Here is a 26035-nt window from a genome sequence, read left to right as displayed (position 1 = left end):
ATAATTTCTGAATAAACAGTACATCAAATTGATTTTTTTTCGTTGGGTTCCCTATTGCTCAATTTTTAATTTTCTGTGTAATTTTCTGTTTTTCTCAGCTACTGGTTTTTGATTGCCTCCTCTGTATCTTTTTTTTTAACATCTCTCTCTTCCGATAATTTTGTATTTATCAGAAACTTTATTTTTATGATGACAAAATTATGAATTTGAACAAAAGAAAGTGAATATTTTTTTTATTATGAAAATAGAAATATAAAAAGCACCATAATTATAAATAACAAGTATTAACAAGAACAGACATGGCAAAAACGTCTATACCTAAAACACACAAACACTCACATACCAATCACTTTATGTTACAAAGAGTACTTTTTTATGAAAGCAAAAAATATGTTTGTGCAATACATAATAGTAATGGGAAAAAAATGCATAATTACATATTTTGGGAAACCTTTACGTTTTATTCAGCTGCTGTATATCAAGAATCAAACTTTTGTAAATTCATCATTTTTATAAATCATTTTATATGTTCAAGTCTCATTTCAACTCTATAATAGTGTTTAATCTCAAAGTTAATAGTATGTTTCGAACTACGGTATATATATAATATGATGGTTATAATATAAAAAGTACACGTCCTGAGGATAACGAAATTACGAAATTTCTAAAAAGTTGCATGATTGATTTGAAACATTCAAAATGTATGTTTCAACTTTTCCATTACAAAGACATTTTATAAAACCTAAAATAAAAAATTTAACAATTATAAATGATTATCAAAATTGTAAAACACTTAACAATATGTGGAATGTAAAAGATAATCTCATTTTGACTAATTTATTATGCCTTTTTTTTCAAAAATGATTACCATGGATAATACTGAAAACAATCTTTTTTGTGTGTTCTTCAAAAAGACCAACATGGATCATGACAATACTAGAGCCAGGTCTCCAGGGTACCAGCTTGTGTTCTTTAAAAAGGCCAACAGGGATCAGGACAATACTGGAGCCAGGTTTCCAGGGTACCAGCATCAACCTGCATCAATGCTGTGTATGTTGTCAGCTGTAATGGAGATTTAATTTCTGTTTGATGACAAGCATGATAAGCAACTAAATGGAAAAGAAATATTACTGGTATTTATTTCTTGTGTTGATTTTTTCAGCAAAGGGTTTGAATGCTTCTGCTGTCACTTTCATCAAAATATTTTTCAGTCTAAAAATATAATTCTTATAATTTCAATCAACGATCTATTGCCATTGGGACAAAGGATGAACAAATTCCTCCAGCTAAAGCCCAGCTATGATTGCATGATTTTCTCCCTTTATTAAAGACCAATTGATGGTCTTGGGCTGTTGTTCAGTTTTTTTTGTCTTTTTGACATATTCCCAGTTTCAATTCTCAATTCTTTTTGATAATGATTTTGATATATATCCTTTCTTTTGATTTTTTTAAAAGTGCTCAGGTCATTGACTTGTTGCAGTGCGACATTTAACACAATACAAATGTTTACCTTATTAAGAACAGGTTTTGAAGAAAGGACATTAAAAATTCCTGGCCACCCAACATTCTGAAATGAAATTGAAATATCTTCAAGGTAAAAACAACATTTAAACTTCAAGTTCAATGTATTTCTTTTTGTTAAATGTCTTAGACTTTGTTTAGATCTTTACATATTCTATGCAAATGTACATGTATCATAATAAATCTACAAAATAGAAATTTCTTCAGCAAATTAAAGTGCAAAGATAGTTTATAAAAGCATTTTTATTCAGTCAGATTTGTCTGTTTTTATTCAACGTTAAGAATATATCAACCATGAATTTGATAATGTTTGTTATTTCATATCATACTAGATTTTCATATCTATGTTGAAATAAAAAAATTGTATACTTAATGACATGGAGTGTATGATGACCTAATAATCTATTAAAAATTCAATTTATGCAAAAACATAAATGATTTTGACAACTACTTGCACAGTAAATATTCAAGACAAATAAAATTACATTTTTATGACTTTATTTAATGTCAGTTATGGTTTTATGAGAGTTGTTTATTGCTTCTCAAGTCTTCAATTTTTCTTAAATAATGTGCCTTGGATGGCTTTTCCCGAGACTAAGCATTATAAACCCTCATTGTTCTCAAAAGTGTTTGCTATGATTGTTTTTTTCATTTATTCATGTAGTGTTCTTAAAAATTTTGCCCAAAAAACACAACCTTTCTTTTCATAATTCTATTACATATAGTTTAAAAAGACATTTTTTGAAGACCATTTAACATCTTTGGGTTTTTTCCATAGTTTTTTTTTTAAGAAAAGGTGTCATTGTTAAAACTTAAATGTATGGAAAATCTAGAGACAATTATTTTTCTTAGTGATCATAGCTTACATAATTTAACTTTCATTCATACAAAAGTATTATGACGTCATGTTATTGTGACGTTAAAGATTTGTGACGTCATGACGGTTCCAAGGAAATTTATCTATCAGTATAACATCTTTTCAATGATTGAAAAAGGATTAACAAATGTAATGCCAGCCATGTAGTTGAGAGGAAAAATAAAGAACTGAAGAAGGCCAATGGCCGAAACGTCTCAAAACATTGGTTTATTGATATAATTACAGTATATAAAGTATGTTCCCTATTGGAATTTTAAAAACAAGGAATTATTTTTCTGCCAAATTTCCAATAGTTAGTATCACAAAATAAGGACACAGACCTTTCCTTTTTTTTTTTTTTCTAGTTCCTTTATTTAAATACTATAAATTTATAGGAGTCTTTTACAAAGCTTGTAATTTCGAAGTAAGTAGCAAACATTTATAAAAAAGAAACATCTTAAAAGTAACCAGGTGCTCCGCAGGGCGCAGCTTTATACGACCCCAGTGGTTGAACCATGAACAGTTGGGGCAAATTTGGTCACAATATTCAAGCTTGATTCTGTCTGAATTTGGATTGTGATCAAATTTTTGACATAATATAGGTTTGTTTTTGTCACAAAATTGATGTGGTCGAAGATCTAACAAATCTATTGCACAATACTGTGCAATGGAAGATTTCTTCTTGAAACTTTTCAAAATTCGAAATTTGAAAAAAAGGAAGCCCTTCAAAAAATGGTAAACAAAAAATCCCCCCCTCCCAACTTTTTGAAACCCCCTTGGAGCAATAACCCTTGAACTCAATCCCATGCTTTCCATTGCAGTATTGAACCTTGAAGTACAATTTCAGAGAGATCCATACACTTAAACACAAGTTATTGTCATGATTGTTTGGAAACTAGAAACATGCTTCTTTTTGGCCCTTTTTTTGGCCCCTAATTCCTACATATTTTGGGCAATTAACCCAAAACTTAATCCCAGCCTCCCTTTTGTTATATGGTACATTGTGAAACAATTTCATACAATTAAACATATTAAGTTATTGTCTTGAAACTAGAAAAATGCTTGTTTTGACCCCTTTTTGGCCCTTAATTCCTAAACTTTGGCCCCATAACCCCTAAAATGAATCCAAACCTTCTACTTGTGGTTTTAAACATTGCGGTATGATTTCAGAGCAATTGAAATACTTCTACACAAGTTATTATCCTGAAACTAGAAAAATGCTTGTTTTGGGCCCCTTTTGGGCCCCTAATTCCTAATCTGTTGGGACCATCATCCCAAAAATCTATTCACTTAAACTAAAGTTATTATCCAGAAACCACTGTGTCTTCGGACGACGACGCAGAAGACGACATCATACCATTATACGATCCCAAACATTTTTTGGGGTCGTATAATAAGAAGATGTGGTATATATAAGTGCCAATGACACAACTTTTAATCCAAGCCACAATGTGTAAAAAGTAAATCATTATAGGAAAAAGATCAGCTTTCAACAAAGAGCGTAGACTCACACGGAACAGCAACCTATAAAGGGCCCCAAAATGACTAGTTTATAACAATTAAAACTGAAACACCAAGGTTTAATCTATAAAATACTATGAACCACATCAACAAACAACAACCACTGAAAAACAGATTTCTAACCTAGGACTTGTGCTACTTCTGGTACAAAATTTTGAAATTGTGGATATTTGCACATACTTTAGTAATAATAATAATCATTTGAGACTAAATCTTTTAATTTTCAATGCCATGTATAAAATATTCATTGCTTACATTTTGTGTCATGTTCTGCATACATCTATTAGCAGGAGTTCTCCTATCATCAATGAACAATGGACTCTTCCAATGATCATAATTTGTTTCTAGAATGTACCATTTGCCAGCCTCTGCCATATTCCAAACATCGACAGCCTTGTTCCTATCCCTTGTTATCACACAGCCCTAAAATGACCAGACTAAGCCTTGAATGTCGTCTCTATTCATTATCACAGTAAAGTGAAAAACAGAGACTTCTATAGATAACTAAGGCTTTTTACTTCTAAAATATTTGATACTAGTATGAACGCATTATTATAATAATGATTTTTTTTTTAAATTGGTTAAAAACGATTTTTTTATGAGTAGAATGTTCAGATTAATTCTGTTATTTTGCACCCCATGATGCATAATCACAACAACAAATAAATCAGAAAAGAGATCACACAATTTAATTATCACTGAAAAAATATGAATAAGTCTTTCAGTTCACCAGTACATGCAATGGAGAAATGAGCAATGGTTATGTATTACAAATGATTGAGAGTTAAATTCATTTTACCTGTCCAGTTGAATTTCCACCAACTATAAAATAAGCTGGAGCTAACATCTGGGTCATTGTTAGATTTTTCTTAGCTTCTTCATAACTGTTGGAATAAAGAAGGGTATCTCTGGTCAAGAATCCCATCCACTGTCCTGATCTTATTCCAAGGATCCATTCAATTATTCCTATGGAACAAAACATATGCCATATTGCTATCTGAGTGAAGATTGGGGGAAAAAATACTTAAAACTTCTTCAAGGCCAACAGGCTGTTGATGTCTATCTATAACAATTTTAAAGGTACATGTAACTAGTAACACTGAAATGGTAAAAATGCTTTATTTAAAGGACAATAGTCTATTTGCCAATTCCCGTGATTGTGGATTCATTTATTTTGTGGGTACCAATTTTCATGGAAACTTGCATTTTTTGTGGACGTATAATTTCGTTGTTTTGCCGAGGTTTTCATACAAGGATTTAGAAAATTTGCATTTGTTTTACCCTTAATTTCGTGGTTCACCTATACCAAAATATTCATGAAAATTGGTATCAAACAAAAATAATGAATCCACATCCTTATATCGTTGATATGTCAAGTCAATGCACTATTATTGTCTATATAAAATATCAAAAGGTCTAAATGCAGTTGCAATTTTATACATTTATTACAGTACTTTTAACCCATCTCTGGATAAAAAGAGAAAGATAAAAATTATCAAAAGAAAATGTCTTACCAATGAAACCTCCATTCAAGTCAAATCTTTCATTCATTGACAATGTAAACACACCCTGAAACAGAATCGTGAAAATAATGTATTCAAGTGACACATTTTCTATTTGGAATATACTATTGTTAATGTATACATTGGATTTCACTTTAAGTAAATGATAACAGTACTAGTTTTAATCTAAAATAAGGGGTAATTTTCTTTGATCAAAATAATTTACAAAAAAAACCAAGGTAAAATTACTACAGGAGTTAACAATTGTGCAAATGGACTGCCGGAATTGTTATTGTTTTATATATATATATATACAAGAGTCATCAAATCCAAAAAACTTTGTTTACTTTTCAAATGTATCTTTTATCAAATTTGACAGATACATCAACATAGTTTGACAAATATTCAAAGCTATTTGTGATGAAAATCAGCATTCAAATTAACTGTCTATATATAAATTAAAAAAAATTAAGGTGTTATATACTTAAGCTTCAGATATATACTTACTGGTTTAATTGCAGTTAAGATACCAATATAACCAGCATAATGTACGGCCTTAAACACGGTCTTCCCACCCTTCTGGTAATCAACGTTCAATATCATTGGTCGTAGAGCTTCAGTTATCTCCCATGTGTGGTTTTTAATGTCCCATCTATAATGCAACATAAATATAAATAAAAATAAAAATTCATATTTTGGTCTCTTGTTGAGAGTTGTCTCATTGGCAATCATACCATATCTCCTTTTTTATGTTTAAACAGGAAAAAAGCAATGCTTATTATGACATAATCGACAAATACAAAACTTAGTAACTTAAAAATAGTTCCAATGTTCTGATTCTGTCGATTGCAATACAGAATATAGCGAACATGGATAGATACCCCAATATGCTTTGTTTTTCTATTAATTAATCTCTTCATTTTATTTGCCTCAGATTATTACTTTAACAATCAGGTAATTTAGAAACATTTCCTTATAACATTACTTGAATTACCATAGAAACATGCCTAACTTTGAAGAAAACAAGAATGTGTCCATAGAACACAGATGCCCCATTCCAACTATGATTTTATTGGAATAAAAACCCTTATTTGGCATTTAAATTAGAAAGATCATATCCTAGGGAACATGTGTACTAAGTTTCAAGTTAATTGGACTTCAACTTCATCAAAAACTACCTCACCAAAAACCTTAACCTGAAAGCAGACAGACAGACAAATGAACAGATGCACAGACCAGCAAACATAATTCCCATAAAAGGGGAATAGAAATCTATACTTACCCTAAAAATAATCCAAAATCTAGATTTCTGGCGTGGAACAGTTTTCCTAAAGAAGAAGACATTTTTTGTTACAAAAAAAAATTAAATTTACAGTAAGTATAAATATATATATAATCTGTCTAAACATCAACCCAACAATGTTAGATCTGTAAATTTATGTTACAAAATTTTTTGTTTTTCCCTCCTCAGGATTAAAACTCATGCTTCTGAGATATCATGGCACCAAATCGCATTGCACTATGTCTGATGGGCTAGACCACTCTACCACCTAGGCTCTCATATATAGTATGTAAACTGCAAGAACTACATAAGTTCAGAAAATTAAGTTTGTAAATTACTAAAAAAATTGTGATGTCTTTTTAGTAAGGAACTTGAATAAAGATATTAAACTGGGAATGTATATTTAGATATGATCTATGTATATAACATGTAACTGACCTGCATTGTCTTCTGCAACAATTGATGTACACACTGTGAATACTTCATAAAACAAATTGTAGATAATTACTTCCCCTGAAATATAGAATTATCTCCCTTAGTATTACTAAAAACGTTGATGTTTTCAAGAAAATGGAAAATAATAAAATGATTTCACCAGAAACGTATTGTGCTAGACAGCTGAATTTTGTATGCTGTATGTGATGGCTATACACGCTTGGCAACAAGCACCAATGCATTTTTTACAACTGTGGATTCATATATTTTTGTGAATCTAAGAAAAAATGTATTATCCTCTTCTTTTTTTTTTAAATATTTTGATTAAGTAGTTTTGCAAAAGATTGTATACAAGCCTTTATAAAATTAACACTTGCTTGAACAGTTTTTGTGATTTTTATAACCCATGTAGTTTCCCAAATTGGTAGCCAAAAATTAATTATAAATTCACAGTTTTGCCTATAAAATCATACCTAGTCCTAGTCCAGAAGCTGAAGCAATTCCTCTCATTTCATCAGCATATGGCTGTGGTAAAGTGGTGTCCATGCTATCCTGGAGAATAATGTAATATACTTTAATATTATTTGCATGTTTCATTGCAATAACAGTTCTCCATTTACTTCTTATAAAAACACATGTCAAATCCCCTTTTTATTTGTCATTTTAACATAAAATTTGAACAGGACAAAATTTACAAAGTTTGGAGGTAACTAATCAGAAATGGTTGATCATAACAGTTTTGGGTATTTCTATTTAGGACATTTTAAATGCATTTTTTTTTCTCATCTTTTCGTCCCAACTGTACCTGATGAAGGTCATGCATGTAATTTGGCATGTAACATAGCACCATCTCTTCTTTGCTTTTGTTTTTTAGAGGAAAGTTTCCTTTGGTTTACACAGTCTTTTATACATAGATCTATAAATTCTTTAAAATGTATAATTATTTTCTATTTGAATGAGAATTTCATGTTAAAATATTTTTTCAGAAACATTTCAATAACTTTTAGCACTTTGAGTGGTGCTACATGAACAGTTGAAATTTACACCTTCTTAAGGTGGTACCTAACACTACAGGGAGATAACTCTGTAAAATCAGCTAAACGTTTTAATTATGTTGTTTTGGTAAAAGAAACATTAAGCTTCTCAATGATCAAAATTGGTGTTTGTCAAACTGCCATATAACCAGTGTAATTTTTCTGACAATACGGTTTGTTCAAAGTTTTTGAAATTTTTATATTTTTGTTAAAGGGTCAGAGTAAATGCTTAAACAAAATTTTATGAAAATTAAACGAGCCAAATTAATTTTAGTTAAAGTATTTGTAATGAATATGATATCAGCATACGTTTTTTACATCTAGCTTCTAAACAAACACACCAAACTGTTACCCTAAATATGATTCCTTATTGAGAATAGAATGGCATTTGTGTAAAACAAATAAAAACCAGTTTCCTTGACATTCAAATGCAGCTATCAAATATTCTAATATTACGTTCTTCTTTAGCTTTGGATACAAAGCCATGTTCTTATTCCAATAAAACATTGGCTGCACGTGATTGACGTCACAATTGAAACTGCAACGTCAGATTAATTTTGAACAACCCTGGAAATCAAAATGGACGTTTTTGCTAGGAAATTGAATAAAAACATTACATAAGTAAGTTAAATGTGTCTGTTCTTTTTTTATTGTTAAACTGTTGATTTTCTATAACACTCAGTATTAAGATATTGACAAATATAATGCCTACCCATTTTAAATGAGCATATAGCATGGCATGAAAGAATAATTTCTAAATTATCTACCCCTTGTTTGTTGAGGTAGTTGATTATTGTATTAACAGTCCCATTGCCAAAGTCTTCAGCAAACTCTATAAACTTTTTTAGCAAAGTTTTTATCTGAAAAATAAAAGGAATATACAAAAAATATATACATGTATAAAATTGAGAATGGAAATGAGGAATGTGTCAAAGAGACAACAACCCGGCCATAGAACAGACAACAGCAGAAGGTCACCAAAAGGTCTTCAATGTATTCATGTAAGTATGTCAAACATTTTAGTTTAACAATATTCTTTATTCAGAATTATCTAAAATAATCACCTTTATTCAGAATTATCTAAAATAATCACCATATCAGATATATTTTCAATATGCATACAACCTAAGAATATACACAATTTAAGTTGTATATAAATGCTTTAAATGTTAATTGTATTTGTAAAATGAAACATGCAAAATGATAATAACTTGCTTCTTCAAATCCTTAAATGTTGGAATTCTTCTTCCCATCACAGCTAAAGAAGATATTTCATAGAAGATTTAAAATAAGAATTCTAGAAAGATTGCAATATGTTTAATCTTGTAAGGTGAGTAAGATTTTTTTTTAAATATATATAAATGCAAAAGAAAATCATTAAAAGTGGAAAAATTAAACATTATTATATGGTTTTGCCAGGTCAACATATTTTAGAAATTTGTTGTTTTTCCAGTATTTCTAAACAATCTAAAAAAAAATAATTCAATTTTACATTAGGCCACACCAATTTGATTCCTTATTCGACGGACCCGCCCGCACCTATTTTTTTCAAAACAGATTTTTTTTATTTTTATTATATTCCCGCTTCCCGCATCCGGAAATGAAATCATGTCCATTTCCCGCACCGTTTTTTTGTAAATATTATATAAAGATCTCAACATTTGTTTTTTTAAAATCACAGTCTAGCCTTTGTATAACGATTTTAAACCTATCAGCACCCCACAACACTGTAAATATCTGCGAGAATATTTGTTTCAGCATGAAACCAATTTATTCCAAGCGGGAGTGCTTCGATATAAATAGAAATATCAGTACAGAACAAAACGCTGGTTTCTTTCCCCCTAACTTATATTCCCTATAAAAAAAATGTTCGTTGTTAAAATAAAGTACAAAGAACTTCTGAAGGATTTGCCTTCAACTGCAATTATAATGTATGGTGATGGTCATACCCGCGCTGCAGGTTTGTGCACCTGTCCTTGTTGATTCAGAGACCTGTCGTCCAGCAGTTATCGTTTGTTGATGTGGTTCATTGGTATTTTCCCGTTTGGAAATATAATTTAGATCGTTGGTTTTCCTGTTCGAATTGTGTACAATACTAAGTTGTGGTCCCTTATAGCTTGCTGGTTGGTCTTGATCAAAGAACTGTGTAAAAGGTCGTACTTTGACCTGTGCTTGTTATTGTCAGGTTGGGACCAACCCTCCCTCAGACAAGGGCCTTGAAGGGGTCATTTTACCATGTTTACTGTTCAGTCTGTTGTAGAAAAGAAAATAGAAATACTAAGGATTTGTACAGTGCTACTATACAAAACCTTTGACAAATTAGAATTTTTTACTTAAAAAGAGGAGAAATACATTATATTTACATTAACAACTTTTCTAAAAGAGGGATGGGTCCACTTATTTTGCATAATATTAAACTGTTAAAGTAAATGTGTTAACATGGTTGAAGTCCAGGAATATTACAAAATTTTTGGAAATGTTTTGACCATTTAATACCAAATATTATAGTTCTTTGAGAAAATATAAGCCCTTTTGTACTTAAAGTGTTTTTACAAAAAAAATATATTATAACTTTAATATTTTTACCCCTCATAAAAGGGATATTCATAACATTTAGGGGTTGTTCTGAACCTGATTATGACTTGAATGGAGAATTGTCTCATTGTCAGTCACACATACATAGACCAGATTTAATTGTTCAATTATTTCTTGTTAAACAGGGAAAAAATACTTCATAAATTAAAGAAATGTCAAGATACAAGTGATAAATCAAGTTTAATATAGTCAAAACCTACTATTTTATGTTTACAAAAAAAAAAATTAATCGCTCGCCTTTACTTTTTAAGCTTCGCCTAAAAAATTTGCAAATTAAATATTTTTTTATTAAAATTTTCAAATCGCTCGCTCGCCCCAATTTTTGGAGTCCAAAAATCCGGAGAACAAGAAATTAAATTTGTGTGGCCTTAGACATGTTAAACTTTTAGCAAACATCTATTTTTCATTTTCATTTGAAATGTTGATGGTTATGTGTTGGTAATAATAATACATGAACTGTATATCTAATTCGTGTAGACTTTTCTTCACTGTGTTAATAAACATAATTATTGTCTATATTTTAGCCCACAACCATGACAACTGAGTTTATAATTTGTGATACCACAAGGTTAACAATGCAATGTAATAAAATGGACATGGGTGACATTATTTAGGTACCTTTTTTGCATTGAAATGTAGATCATTGCAAACATAAGTGACCATATGAGTGATACATACATAACATCCTGATAAATGTTTAAAGTTTATATACAGTCATGACAGTGAAACCTGATTAAACTGAACCTCTTCGGGACTAAAGATTGTGTTAAGTTTTGGTTTATGCAGGATTTGGTTTAGCCAGGTTTCACTGTTTATATTTCTGTCAAAACTGATAGATATAGGAAGATGTGGTGTGAGTGCCAATGAGACAACTCTCCATCCAAAAAACAATTTAAAAAGTAAACCATTATAGGTTAAAGTACGGCCTTCAACACGGAGCCTTGGCTCACACCGAACAACAAGCTATAAAGGGCCCCAAAATTACTAGTGTAAAACCATTCAAACGGGAAAACCAACGGTCTTATCTATATAAACAAAACGAGAAACGAGAAACAGGTATATATAACATAAACAAGCGACAACTACTGTACATCAGATTCCTGACTTAGGACAGGTGCAAACATTTGCAGCGGGATTAAACGTTTTAATGGATCCAAACCTTCTCCCTTTTTCTGAAACAATAGGATGGCTACTTACTTGACTTCCTTTATCCTTTGCTAAATTCTGCCATCTTTGTGTTGGTGGAAGGTCAAGGTTTAAAACATATGTTGGAACAAGATGGCTAAATGGAGAAAAAAAAATCTTGTAATATCTATAATTCAGTTAGTTTTTTGTAAAATCTAAAAAGGAGAGAATATTAAGCTTATCACATACATTCTTCAATGAAGCACAGAATATTGAGGCTATATAAAATGAAACATTCATGTGGTTAGGGGCCAGGTGAAGGACTCCTCCAGGTGTGGGAGTATCCGCTGCATTGAAGACCCATTGCAGGCCTTTGGCTCAGGCTTTTGTCTGCTCTACTGTTGTGTTTTTGTCTCTTTGACACATTCCCAGTTTCCATTTAAATTTTATTGGTTCTAAGTTTTAACTATAAATATAAGCATCTGTGTTAGGTGAGTTTTATGCAATTGACAACCCATGATCTGATCATCTGATTTAGAGGTTAAATATTTTTTTACAAAATTGAATTGAAAAAACTTTTAATCTATTTATTTATACATATTATAACATTGTATAAATATCAATAAGGTCTTTGCAGAGATTGATGTTATATTCAAAAAGAAAAGAAAAATGTGTCTTGTGTAAGTTACAAAAATGCTCTAGCTCAGGCTTAAGTTATAAAGGTGCATAACTCTAAAACAGTAAATGAATTACTGTCAAATTTCAATTCTGTCTGCTTGTTTTGATTCTTAGCATTGTGTATTAGTTTTGTAAAACTTTGAATAAGGCAAACTTATAGAGAAACCCATACCTTTTCTCAGATGGTGGGTAGGCATTGGTCACACAAGTCTCTTTAAACTGAAAAAAATAAATAAAAGCTCTTGCATCTTCAGTTTAACAAAGTTTATATTTGCCAACATTGTATTACAATAATCTAATAATTTCAAAACAAAATCATTTTGTTTGATATTTGATTTTGTGGTTACAAAATGTATACCCTGTATATATATGTCAAAATGGGTATATACATAAATTTCCACAAAATATTTACTGTGACCTTTTGAAAAAAAATATTTAAAAGTAAAAACTTGAACCGCACACTTTATCGGTAAAAAATCATTGGATATATATACATCAAGTCATTTGCAAGTTGACAAACATATTTTTTTTATCATTGAAAAGCTTTAATAATATTTACTTAGCAATTGATTATGATTTAAACATTCCGCCAATTTTTACAGAGTTATCTCCCTGTAGTGTTCCATGTATGTACCACCTTAAGGGCATACAATACAGTTTTGATCCTGTATTTACAAGTTCGTGAAAATTTGCATATAGGCTATTTTTTACCCGATTAAATCAAATATATGTAATAAAAAATATACCTTCATGTGCTACTTTTGGAATAAAATGAGGTCGAAATTTTGCATTTTTGCTCAAAATTCAGATTTGTGGCCGTAATTTCTTTTTCGAAAGAAAGACATAACTGTTTTGTTATAAAAGATAAACACAAATTGTTTTTTGTTAAATAATCGATATTTTCTGTATTTTATAAGTATCATAAAAATTATGCATTTTTTATTTAGAAATAACTCATATTTATCAAATGTTCATGAATTGAGGAAAATACATCATTTTTTGCTGCATGTTTATCAAAATTAAAAAAAATTCTCTATTTACAGTTTTATATAATTTGGGTCACATAATCTCCCGGCAAAATAAAACAAATTGCTGTTTTGAAAAATAGGGGTCCATGAACTCGTTTTCAAATTAAATCAGTTTGAATGATAAAAATCAGTCAAAAAATGCATCTTTTCCCGATATGTCACAGTTTGACTTCGCGAAAATAACATTTTACATTAGCAACGTCATTACCTCCCCTGTAACTGTATCGTATGCCCTTAATGTCTTTTTCATTACCTTCAATTTGACTTAAACAAATCCACTGTTCAAAGTCAAACCTAGTTAGTCGACATTAAGTCTAGCACTTTCATCCATCTGGTTTGGCTTTTACTATGTCAAATTACTAATGTGTTCCCCATAACGACATTCATAGTCTTGAAAAGCCCAAGATGGTAGATGAATGAAAGCGAAAAACAATGGTGCTTTTAAAACACTTTTTGAGTACATTGTATTTAATTTTCAGTATAATTCTGTGTACTGCTTGAAAAGAAACTTGTTTGGTATATATATAAGTCAGTGACAACTCTACAACAGATGTATCCATTGGATTGCCATCAATGATGGTGATACATGGCTGTGTACATTATGTACAACTCGTCTAAACATCAACCCAACAATGTTTGATCTGTAAATTTGCTTTCGCATATAATTATTTTCTGTGACTGTACCTACATTAATTTGTAGGATCCTTTTCTATAGATAATTGAGCTGATCTGTAACAATAACATCTCCATGCCTTATATATCATATACTGTAGTACGCCGCTAGATTGAAACTGACGAGGAAAGGTAGCACTCTCACGTCCACTGAGAGCTTTATTATTGTAGAGCCCAGGTGGTTGTATTGTCTAGCGGGACAGCTGCAGTGCAGGCGATTTGGTGTCACAATATCACAGTAGCATGATGGGTTCAAATCCCGGCGAGGGAAGAACCAAAAATTTGCGAAGCAAATTTACAGATCTTTAATTAACATTGATGTGTTGATGTTTAGACGAGTTATATATATATATATATATATATGTTCGAGACCATATGAGTCTGTACCGTATAGGTATACTCGTACGGTCGACCATACGCATACGGGTCGGTCGGACCGTATTAGTATACGCGTACGTTCCAGCTGATCATTCATGTTTTGGGATTATATGGGTTAAATTTAAACAAACATTTATCAAAATCTTTATTTTTAGTTATACAAAATAGATGGATGAAGTGAATAAGCGAACAACTGAAATAAAATATTTGTTTAATTGTATATCTGTGAATTCTGGCCAAAGGTGACACTTGCTTCTAAAGGTGACACTTGCTTCTAATAAGAATGTCGTATTTTTTACATTTACATGTTTTGTTAATGCATGTTCCTTTGCGTATCCATTTCTTTTGTAAAGTTAATAAATATTCTTCAACAATTGTCCTCCCACATTATGTTTACTTCCGATAAATTCAATTTCAATGAGCATACTGAGCTGCAATTAATGAATTACCGGCCTGCAAAATACAGAAGATTAACAGACTAAATAAGCGTGATCTTTTTAAATTGTTAAAATATTAAGTTTTTATGTCAAATGCTGTTGAACTTTTTATATAAATTGGAGATATAAGTTATGTTGATCTGTTATATACATTTGTATCTAATAAACTTGACCAACTTCTTAATATCAGTCAGACCATACGCTGACCGTATGCGTATTTTGAAAAAGTACGCATACGGTCCAGACAGTACGCGTACGGTCCATATACTCATACGGTCTGGAACATAAATATATCTCCATGCCTTATATATCATGTACTGTAGTACGACGCTAGATTGAAACTTACATGGAAAGGTAACACCCTGCCACTGAAAGCTTCATTTTTATGAAGCCCAGGTAGTTGTGTGGTCTAGCGGGACGTCTACGCTGCAGGCGATTTTGTGTCACAATATCTCAGTAGCATGGATTCGAATCCCAGCGAGGGAAGAACAAAACATTGGCGAAAGCAAATTAGGGTACAGATCTAACATTGTTGGGTTGATCTTTAGACAAGTTATATACATTTGAACCAGTGACAACTCTACAACAGATTTATCCATCCGATCAACAGCAGTGTTGGTGATACATGGCTGTGTACATTCTGTATATATACAATTCGTCTTAACATCAACCCAACAATCATGACAATGTTAGATCTGTAAATTTTGCTTTCGCTAATTTTTTGTTCTTCCCTAGCCGGGATTCGAAACCCATGGTACTGAGATATCATGACATCAAATTGCCTGCACTGTAACAGGTGCGCTAGACCACATGGGCTTCATAAAAATGAAGCTTTCGGTGGCCAAATGTTACCTTTCCACTTCAGTTTTAATCTAGCGTCGTATCATTTACTGTTAAGTACGACGTAGGATTTGAACTCAATCCACTGAGATATCTTGGCACCAAAACAAATCGCACAATGCACAACACCCTTGACCACCTAGGCTTGACTATATATAAATATATAGTTACCCACATAGAAACTGAAATATAAGTGTCATTTGAGTTAGGTACTTTGTCCTTGTGTTGTATTAGGGTACGTAACTAGGTATTTTTGTCAGAGAATTGAACCTACATGTCGCTGTGGCTGTGCCTCACTATTGGAAACAAAATCTGCTTGAAGTTTTTACAGGATAGCAGACATGCACTTCTTCCAATACAGTGCAGTTTTCTAAATTGAGCATTAACACAGAATTATACAAGCATATTTCTAATATGTGTAACAAGAACTTTTGAAATGCTTAAATTACCGGCGGAACCTGTCCTTGTACAAAAACAATAACCATTATAAGCACTGAAATTATAGCTGCCTGGTTCATCTTCAGACACTTGTCATGTGATATTGTTTTTACGATAGAGTAACTTCCCTTTTCCTTCCGAAAACAATTTCCTGTTATCAATCCGGTGACATCAAAATATTGTTTGATTTTTTAAGTTTCTGATTTAAAACATTCTAAAAATGTCTCAGGTATATTTCTTTATTTTATAAATCAGTTTCAGTCAGTGTATTAACTACAGATTGACTCAGTTTAACTGAAAACCCGAGATAAATTTAAACAAAAATTTGTTCAACAGTCACCATATGTTTTTCATTTGCTGTTTATTTTGTATATAGGTCTACTCCTGAATCTGTAGCAATGAATATAGAGTGGGAGTGGGGTGCTCATTTTCGCCACATCTTTTCATGTTTTCTACAGTTTCTAGTTTAATGTCTAAATATTTTTGAAGTATACTGATATTTCTATATGAAGATAACTTCAAATGCAAAATATTCTTAAGCTTGAAAACATACATGTTTGTTTTAATATAATCATCTGAAAAGTTAGATTAAAGGGTGTTTGAAATATTCTAATTTTTTGTCAATGGGGGACACATATTCGCCGTTTTTACACATCTATTTAAAATCAAATAACCACAGCTTTTAACAACATTTATCAAATCAATTTCATTATAGATGAATAGCTGTTAAGAACTGAAATTTAAGGGCATTCAGTCAAAGAATTGCTTAGAAATACTTCTTTGAATTCACCTTTTTTCTTCAGGAAATTTGGCTGAAAATCGTTGTCCGTTTTTCGGTCCTTTTCAGTAGTCATGGTAGTTGCCGCAATTTTGTCTCAGTTTTAAAAATAATCATATTTGTGATAAAATATCATTTACTGGTATATGTCTTCCATTTTAGCCATCCTTTGAAGTTTTTACACCTCAAAATCATAAAATGGTGAAATTATGTCCCCGGCGAATATGGGCGCCCCACTCTACCAATCTTCATGATCATGTTTGACCATTTGACACATTCCCGTTTTTCATTCTCAAATTTATAAAAATGTTTTACTCATTTACAGACTTACCAATTTAATATGGAAATGACATGTGAAGGATGTGCTAAGGCAGCTAAAAGAGTTCTTGAAAAACAGGGTGGTAAGTGTACATATCAACAAAGTTGTGCTAATTATGCTGCTTCAAGAGTGCTTTGATAACAAGGTGGTAAGTTTATAGATTCACAAAGTTGTGCTTATACAGCTAAAAGAGTGCTTTGAAAAACAGGGTGGTAAAGTTTAAAAGAGTGCTTGGAAAACAGGGTGGTAAGTTTACAGATTCACAAAGTTGTGCTTATGCCGCTAAAAAGTGCTTGGAAAAACAGGGCGGTAAGTTTACAGGTTCACATCTACACAAATGTGGGGGCAGAGTCCAGATATAAAATATGTTTCTACATCAACATATTACTTCTTAATAGCTTCAATATGTCATTTATGTTGAAGATAACAAGAAGGCACATACATCATGTTTGTACATGTATGCATTTTAGGCAAATGCTAGGGTAAAATAACAAAAAATAAATCTGAACATATTTACAACTTCATGAACTTCAGTCAGAGCTCAGACATAAATAAGTCTGAATCTGCTTTTGACTCATAGAGGTTTAAATATGTTAGTTTTAGGATTTGTCTCCCTTTAATGTAAGACACAATATGACTTGAATAAGTCCAATATTGTTAAACAATAAATAATTGACCAGAATCAAAAAGTTGCAAATATCGACTCCTGCAAGTCAATAAGTGATCAAAATTGGTTAACTTCAAGACCCACGCATATTTATAAGGAGGTCATGCATCTAAATCAAATAATGACATCATTGAAAGTCAATGCTTTGTCTTCTAAAGAAAAATATGAATGAGAGTCTAAAAAATCGGAGATAATGTTAATTAACCTTACAATGCAACCACCTGGAATCACACTTAATGAGGTAAAACATCTGTGTTTAGTAAGGATGTTCAATTAGATAATTAAATATAGATAGCTCAAGTCCTTTTGAACTCTCATACAGGTTTTTGCTGTCATAGGTGGTGTAGTTTGGCCACAAAGTAACATTAAGTTTTTTCACCAACATGAATAGACCTAAACAAGTCTGTCATTTTCTGACTTAGATAAGTATAAAATTGAAACTACATTTTTATAATAAATACATGTTTGGACTTATTTAAGTCAAAAACAAAAATCGACTTGTTTATGTCTGAGCTCTGACTGAACTTATTAAACATGTTAAATCATTTTAATAATTCAATATGTTGTTTTTTTTTCTCATCCGTATAAATTGTTCTGGGGAAAATGAATATAAATGGTTATAATTTGGGAGAGAATGGCTGTTCTTTTAAGTATTGCTTTATTGACATAGAAATCAATTGATGTTGGGTATACATGGTATAGGATGGTATTAACTGATCATGCTGATCTAATATATATTTCTTCTTAAAGTTTGTTAAAGTGTTTGGCTATCTTAGATGTTCAAGCATCGGGCTGTTACACTTCTTTAGTACATGTTGTTGTATTGTTTAGTTATTTAGATGATAAAATAACTTTCTTCTAAATAAATGTAATATAAATTTATGATAATCATGATAATAACTAGTTATAGGTAGTTGCATGTTTTACGAATGTTTTACATGTCAAAATATGTAACAGTATTAAAAATAATATTCATCTTACAATGTAGATTATCTTCCACAAATAACTGACCATAATAAATGTTTTTGCAGAAAGTTATATGTTTTAATGAACAAGATTATATAAACATTAGTTTCTTCAAACTTATTTTCTTCAGTATTGTGGAATTAATGCATTTAAAATAGTAAACTGGCTTGTACATGTACCTGCATATAGCTTTATATAGATAAACTTAAAACTTGAAGTGAATCGGAGTAATTTACATATTTATTGTACAGAGCTGTGTGTGAATATTCATTGTGTCTGTGTTTTAACCTTCAGCAAACATTTTAACCTTTTATTTTAACTACTTTTGTAAACTTCTTAATCATGCATGTTAATAATATTAGGTTTTCAAACTTTTGTTATTTTCCCTTGAGAATTATGAAAGTAAATTCCAATGCTTTTGTCAACAACAGACATTTTGCAATATGCAAGTAAAATATGCACTTCAGTGGCCACTCAGCTTTATTGAAATGTTTTATTGTGGGCATAACTATTTTTTTTGTCAATATTAAGAATTTTGACCACAGACACTTGTCTCTGTAAAAAAAATCCTATTCACTTGACGTTGTTACAAATATATATGAGCTGCGTCGGATAGACATTGACCTTATATACAAGTTTACGTGAATATATAGACAAATTTGATTAGTTTTAAAGGAAAATTTAACATGTTCAAATACAAAATAAAAGACAAAGTTTGGTCTGTGTTATCATGGTTAGAGGGTTCTTATAACAATGCAATTTTCAAACAGTTACATACTTTAGATCCAGATTTTATTTCAAGCCAAAATAGGAAAACAGATATATTGATATTCACTTGCATAATGGTAAATATAGGATACATGTTTTCAGAGGCATGTGCCTGTGATTTTGACTTAATATTTGGTGAAAGCTGACCAGAAACATTGTTATTTACCCAACAGTTCACTATGAAGATAAATGTGAAACAAAAACTAAGAGTTCAATTTGTTAGAATGATGGCATTCATAAATGACTATGAAGTTTTTTTGAGGAAAATATATTTTTCTTTTTAGATAAAGTGACTGAAGTGGTTACTGATGTTCCAACCAAAACAGTGACAGTGACATCTACATTGTCAGCTGATGAAGTATTGGAAGTGCTTAAGAAAACAAATATTGCTGTATCACTCAAAGGTTAGAATTTTAAAGGTAAATATGAACAATAAAACAATTGACATGATTGATAGAAGAGAGTTTTAAGTTTGATTATGCCTTCTTCTATCTGTTATCTTAATACCACTAATTTTAACAAGAAAAAATAAATGATGGCATATATTTTGGATATACATGTAGTCAAAAAGCTAGTGTCAAATGTACTCTTTATAATTGTTTCCTGCTGCTCAGGAAAACAAAAAAAAGGTCACATATATCATGTACAAAATGTAAAGCTATGGTTAAACAATCGTGCCTTTTACAAATACAGACATAGTAAATTGCAATATACTGTAATTAATGCAATATACTGTAATAAAATTGAGAATGGAAATGGGGAATGTGTCAAAGAGACAACAACCCGACCAAATAAAAAAAAACAACAGCCGAAGGTCACCAACAGGTCTTCAATGTAGCGAGAAATTCCCCCACCCGGAGGCGTCCTTCAGCTGGCCCCTAAACAAATATATACTAGTTCAGTGATAATGTAAACCAACTTATTTTTTGCAGATACTTTATTTCTCCTTTCTATACCTAATTTCGCAATTTTCTAGTAGTTCAATAAAGAAAGATCCAAATTTTTCATATTCATTACGACTTATATTCACATTATTTTTTACATGCGAAAAATAAATTGCTCATGAAAATAACATGAATAAGTTGGTTTACAGTATTACAGGAATTATACACGAAAAAAAATTATGTATCCTAGAAATTTTACAGTTAACTAGAACACACTTGCGAAATCGTGGGCATTAAGAGCATGGTTGAAAGTATGTAAGCTGTTGCAGAATGACTTGTTGTAAATGAAATGTATGACTGGAGAATTTCAGGAAAGAAATCAAAAGTCATATGTACTTGGGGACAGGATAATTATTTAAGTTCTCCCCTTTTTTTTCAAATTCCATTAATTTTGGTTTTCTATTAATATCAATTATTTTCGTGTTTTTATATGCCCGTCTATGGGTCCTATTATGGTATACCATTGTTTGTCTGTCGTCATTAAAGGACATTAAAGCAAAAAAGCTGCAACCAATTTGTAGAAAACTTTGTGAATTGTTTATATTTATTTATGTGAGCTCCCGTTTGTATTTTAGCTCACTTGACCTGAAAGGGAAAGTTGTTTGGGAATTTATTTTTATCTTTCATTACAGGTTGTTAAATGTTATGGTGGTTAAAGGTGCTATGGAGAGAACAAGAAAATACCCGGTACTTTATTTATTCCAGACATGAATAAATACAATATTTAATTTCATTATAGGTTGTACATTGTACAATTTTTCATAAATAGATATTACTTAACATGTGATGTATTTTAAATTAGCCCTAATGTATAAATTCACATTCTTGTACTGTAAATTTAGATAATATTATATGCATTTAATTTATTGTTGCAACTTTTTAAGAATGATCAAAAGTGCAAGATTTATGAAAAAAGTAATTCAGATATATGTATTAGAAAGTTTGTTTTAAATATGAGCATTTATATATAAATTAAGCAAAAAAATATTTTATTTTAAATGTTAAACTTTACTGATAGTTTTATTTTGTTAAGTTAAATTTACCTTGAAATGTCAGAAGTATTTTGAAATAACTAATTTATGCATATTATACACTGAAAAATGTATTTTTTTGATTTTTGTCTTTCCTCAATTATTTTTCTGTTAAAACGAATATATTATGTACTTTGAAGTTTTTAATTTGAAATTGTGTTTGAATCATCACAAATTGTATTTATTCAAGTTAGTTGTAGATAATGAAAACCATTTCATGAGGTAATTTGATTGGTATTTTGATTATATAATTGCTGGGCAATGTATCAAGTGTTTTCTATTATTGTATTATTGTGACTTTTTTATGTACTAATATCCTAATAAACATTTATCTGAAAAAATATTTCGTAATCTAGATTCATTTAAAATATAAATATTTTAACACAATAGTAGTAAAAGTGTATTGCTTATTTCCTTAATTAAAAAACATTAATAGAATTCTGTAAAACAAAAAACGTTCACAATCGAGTTATAATGTTTATGATAATGTAAACTGTTTCAAATACCCCCTGACAAAAAGAGGGTGTATTAAAAATATCATCATGAAATGAACCTCAATTATTCCAATGACAACTTTTAAACATTTGTGACAAGGGAGTTACCATTTGATTTTAATGGTTGTTATCTCTGTCCAGACTTTTTATTTTTCACTCTATTTGATCATGCCTTTTTTTTATAAGTTTATCTGACTTTTTTTAAATAACTTGTCATCCTGTCTTTTAAAGGGTTTTTTCCTCATGTTGCTCATCCTGCTTAAACTTTTTTACTCAAATCTCCTGTCCTGACCTTTTTCAAATTTCATCCCACCCATAAAAATGAATGGTAGCTCCCTAAACATGAAATTATGTTCTTTAATCTGATGTTACTTTGTGAGTGTATCATTATGAGTCATGGTCTGAAGAAACTTTAAATTTAATGGATATATTGGTGGTTATTTTGTTCATACAATATAATTGGGCAAAAAATAAATTGTTTTATTACTAGATTTTGTATTTTTGTTTATTTTCTTATATGTTGAGATAAACTGTTTTATAGACAGTGTGATGGCTCTATTGTATATCTTTTAATATATATACTAATAGCCTATTAACCAGTGAGCTTTTGACTTTTTTTTGGGATGAAAATGAAATGCAATCAAAACCATATTGTTCTGACTTCATCTAAATCTATCAAACCTTGAAACAGACTTATTCAGAACAGATATAGTTAAAAGATACTGTTGTCATGTCATTAAAGATGGCATATTTTGGTATTAACATTGATTTACTCCTAGGGTCTTTGAATCAGAAATAAACACATTTATTCAAAACAAGATGATTGCATGATACAGATTATGATCTTCTCATATATTTTGTGATGCCTGATGGTATGATGCTTAACCACTAACTGGAGGAATTGTGCTTGATTTTCATAAGATGGAAGCATGATCTTTTAATCAGTTTAATTGAGGTCTGGATCTAGCATGTCTGTAACTGCTAGTAGTCCTTTGTTGATTTATGTATCAATGTCATTGAGCTTAGTTTCTTACCTATTTTAATATTGAACTCGGCCTTATATATAACTGAGTTTTACTGAGTGCCAATGAGACAACTCTCCATCCAAATAACAATTTAAAAAAGTAAACCATTATAGGTCAATGTACGGCCTTCAACATGGAGCCTTGGCTCACACTGAACAAACAAGCCATAAAGGGTCCCAAATTACTAGACTAAGTGAAAAACATTTCAAACGGGAAAACCAACGGTCTTATCTATATAAAGAAACGAGAAACATGTATAAATTACATACCGGTAAACAACAACAACTACTGTACATCAGATTCCTGACTTAGGACAGGTGCAAACATTTGCAGCGGGATTAAACGTTTTAATAATACCAAACCTTCTCCCTTTTTTTGAAACAATAGCATAACATCACAACATAGAAAAACACATGATAAAATATCAATTGGCAGGCTTAGCTCAATCAAAAAATATGAACAAATAAATTTGATCTGCGATATCTGAATGCAAATTAACAGTTAATAAAATATTGGGGACAAACATTCAAGGCCAAAAAGCAAAGAAACAAGTCCAAACATGGCAAGGCATCACTGCAGAATATTTAACCCTTTCGAAAATTATCACTTTTAAAAAAAACGGTTTAAATAATACAGGTAATTGTGTTTGTTTAGTGTACATTGGCTAGAGGTATAGGGGGAGGGTTGAGATTTCACTAAACATATTTAAACCCCCCATTTTTGCTCCTGTCCCAAGTCCAGAGTCTCTGACCTTTGGTTGTTTTGTATGTTTTAACTGGATTTCTTAAGTGAAAATCAGTTATTGATTTAGGAATGTACGGCGTGCTGGCTTTTAATATCCAAAAGTTGTATTTATTATCTGATTGAATTATTTCTCTTTGTACAGAAATTGTTCATTATGTTCGAGCCTGCGACTATTGTCGCAGAAATCTTGACATAGGGATAGTTATCTGGCAGGGCGGTGGCATTAACTATCTTCTAAAATGCTTTATATTTTAAAAGGTGGAAGACCTGGATGCTTCAAACTTTGTGTATAGATGCATTATATTACGAAGTTTCTGTCTGTCACATGACCATTGTCCTTGACCTCATTTTCATGGTTCAGTGACTACTTGAAAAAAAGTCAAGCTTTTTTGTAATGTTAATTTCTCTCTTATTATGAGTAATAGGATAGTTATATTTGGTATGTGCGTACCTTGCAAGGTCCTCATCATCGTCAGACAGTTTTCACTTGACCTCAACCTCATTTCATGGATCAGTGAACAAGGTTAAGTTTTGGTGGTCAAGTCCATATCTCAGATACTATAAGCAATAGGTCTAGTATATTTGGTGTTTGGAAGGATTGTAAGGTGTTCATGTCCAACTGGCAGGTGTCATCTGACCTTGACCTCATTTTCATAGTTCAGTGGTTATAGTTAAGTTTTTGTGTTTTGGTCTGCTTTTCTTATACTGTATGCAATAGGTCTACTATATTTTGTTTATGGAAAAATGGTAAGGTGTACATAACCAACAGGCAGGTGTCATCTGACCTTTACCTCATTTTCATGGTTCAATGGTCAAAGTTAAGTTTTTGAGTTTTGGTCTTTTTTCTAAAACATGTACTATAAGCAATAGTCTACGAAATTTGGTGTATGGAAATATTTAATGATGAACATGTCAGTCTCACAGGTTTTATTTGACCTTGGCCTCATTTACATGGTTCATTGCTCAATGTTAAGTTTTTGTGTTTTGGTCTGTTTTTCTATTGGGAATCTTCTGAATAAGTCAACTTTATCTTATGACTTGAAATATTGTAAGGTTTATAAATCTGTCGGACAGGTTTCTTCTCACCTTTACCATTTTTCATGGTTTACTGATTAGTTTTAAATCATTGTTAGCTCACCGTTCCAAAGGAACAGTGAGCTTTAGCCATCACTTGGCGTCATTCGTCGTCGTCTGTCTGGTGTAAACTATTTCAAACATCTTCTCATCTGAAACTACTGAACCAATTCCCATCAAACTTAAGCTGAATGATTCTTAGGGTATCTAGAATTAAGTTTGTGTTTTATTATCTGTTTCATCAAAAAACATGGCCGCCATGGCTAAAATTAGAACATAGAGGTAAAATTCAGTTTTTGGCTTATATTTCAAAAACCAAAGCAGTTAGGGCAAATTTAACAGAAGTTAAAGTGTTCAATTGGTCAACATCTATCAGCCCTGAAATTTTCAGACGAATCGAACAACCCATTGTTGGGTTGCTGCCACTAAATTGGTAGTTTTAAGGAAATTTTGCAGCTTTTGGTTATTATCTTAAATAGTATTAATGATAAAGATAAACTGTACACAGCAAATGTGTTCAGCCAAGTAAGATCTACAAATAAGTTTGATGACCAAAATGGTCAATTAACCCCTTCAAGAGTTATTGCCCTTTAAGTAAAATTTTACACAATTTGTTTATCATGTTTTCTTACTTTAAAAAATCTTCTCCTCTATAAAACTACTGAACCAGTTCCAACCAAATTTAAGCTGAATGATCCTTAGGGTATCTAGAATTAAATCTGTGTTTTATTTTATGTTTCTTCAAAAAACATGGCCACAGTGGCTAAAAATAGAACATAGGGGTAAAATGCAGTTTTTGGCTTATATCTCTAAAACCAAAGCATTTAGAGCAAATCTGACAGGGTATAAAAGTGTTCATTCAGTCAAGTTCTATCAGCCCTGA

The 26035-nt window shown here is 31.0% G+C and overlaps 1 protein-coding gene and 1 long non-coding RNA gene across 2 annotated transcripts; one reads left to right on the top strand and one right to left on the bottom strand.

Annotated features, from left to right (window-relative positions):
• Positions 1–216: 216 nt before the first annotated feature.
• On the bottom strand, positions 217–16472 carry LOC134701872 (acid ceramidase-like). The gene is made up of 13 exons (XM_063562984.1): positions 16354–16472; positions 12722–12768; positions 11944–12028; positions 8919–9011; positions 7591–7669; positions 7121–7195; positions 6683–6728; positions 5908–6052; positions 5413–5467; positions 4698–4864; positions 4154–4321; positions 1511–1567; positions 217–1062 (listed from the first exon to the last, which is right to left on the bottom strand). Exons 1-13 carry the CDS (start codon positions 16420–16422, stop codon positions 973–975), a joined length of 1176 nt encoding a protein of 391 aa, XP_063419054.1. The 5' UTR covers positions 16423–16472; the 3' UTR covers positions 217–972.
• On the top strand, positions 16455–22759 carry LOC134701873 (uncharacterized). Its single transcript, XR_010104240.1, has 4 exons — positions 16455–16571; positions 17446–17521; positions 20125–20259; positions 21417–22759. It is a non-coding gene; the product is annotated as an uncharacterized LOC134701873 (long non-coding RNA).
• Positions 22760–26035: the final 3276 nt, after the last annotated feature.

Source organism: Mytilus trossulus, unplaced genomic scaffold, assembly GCF_036588685.1.
Source record: "Mytilus trossulus isolate FHL-02 unplaced genomic scaffold, PNRI_Mtr1.1.1.hap1 h1tg000360l__unscaffolded, whole genome shotgun sequence".
Classification (NCBI taxonomy): domain Eukaryota; kingdom Metazoa; phylum Mollusca; class Bivalvia; order Mytilida; family Mytilidae; genus Mytilus; species Mytilus trossulus.
The sequence above is the reverse complement of the archived record's forward strand: the minus strand, read 5'-3'. Positions and strand labels throughout refer to the sequence as shown.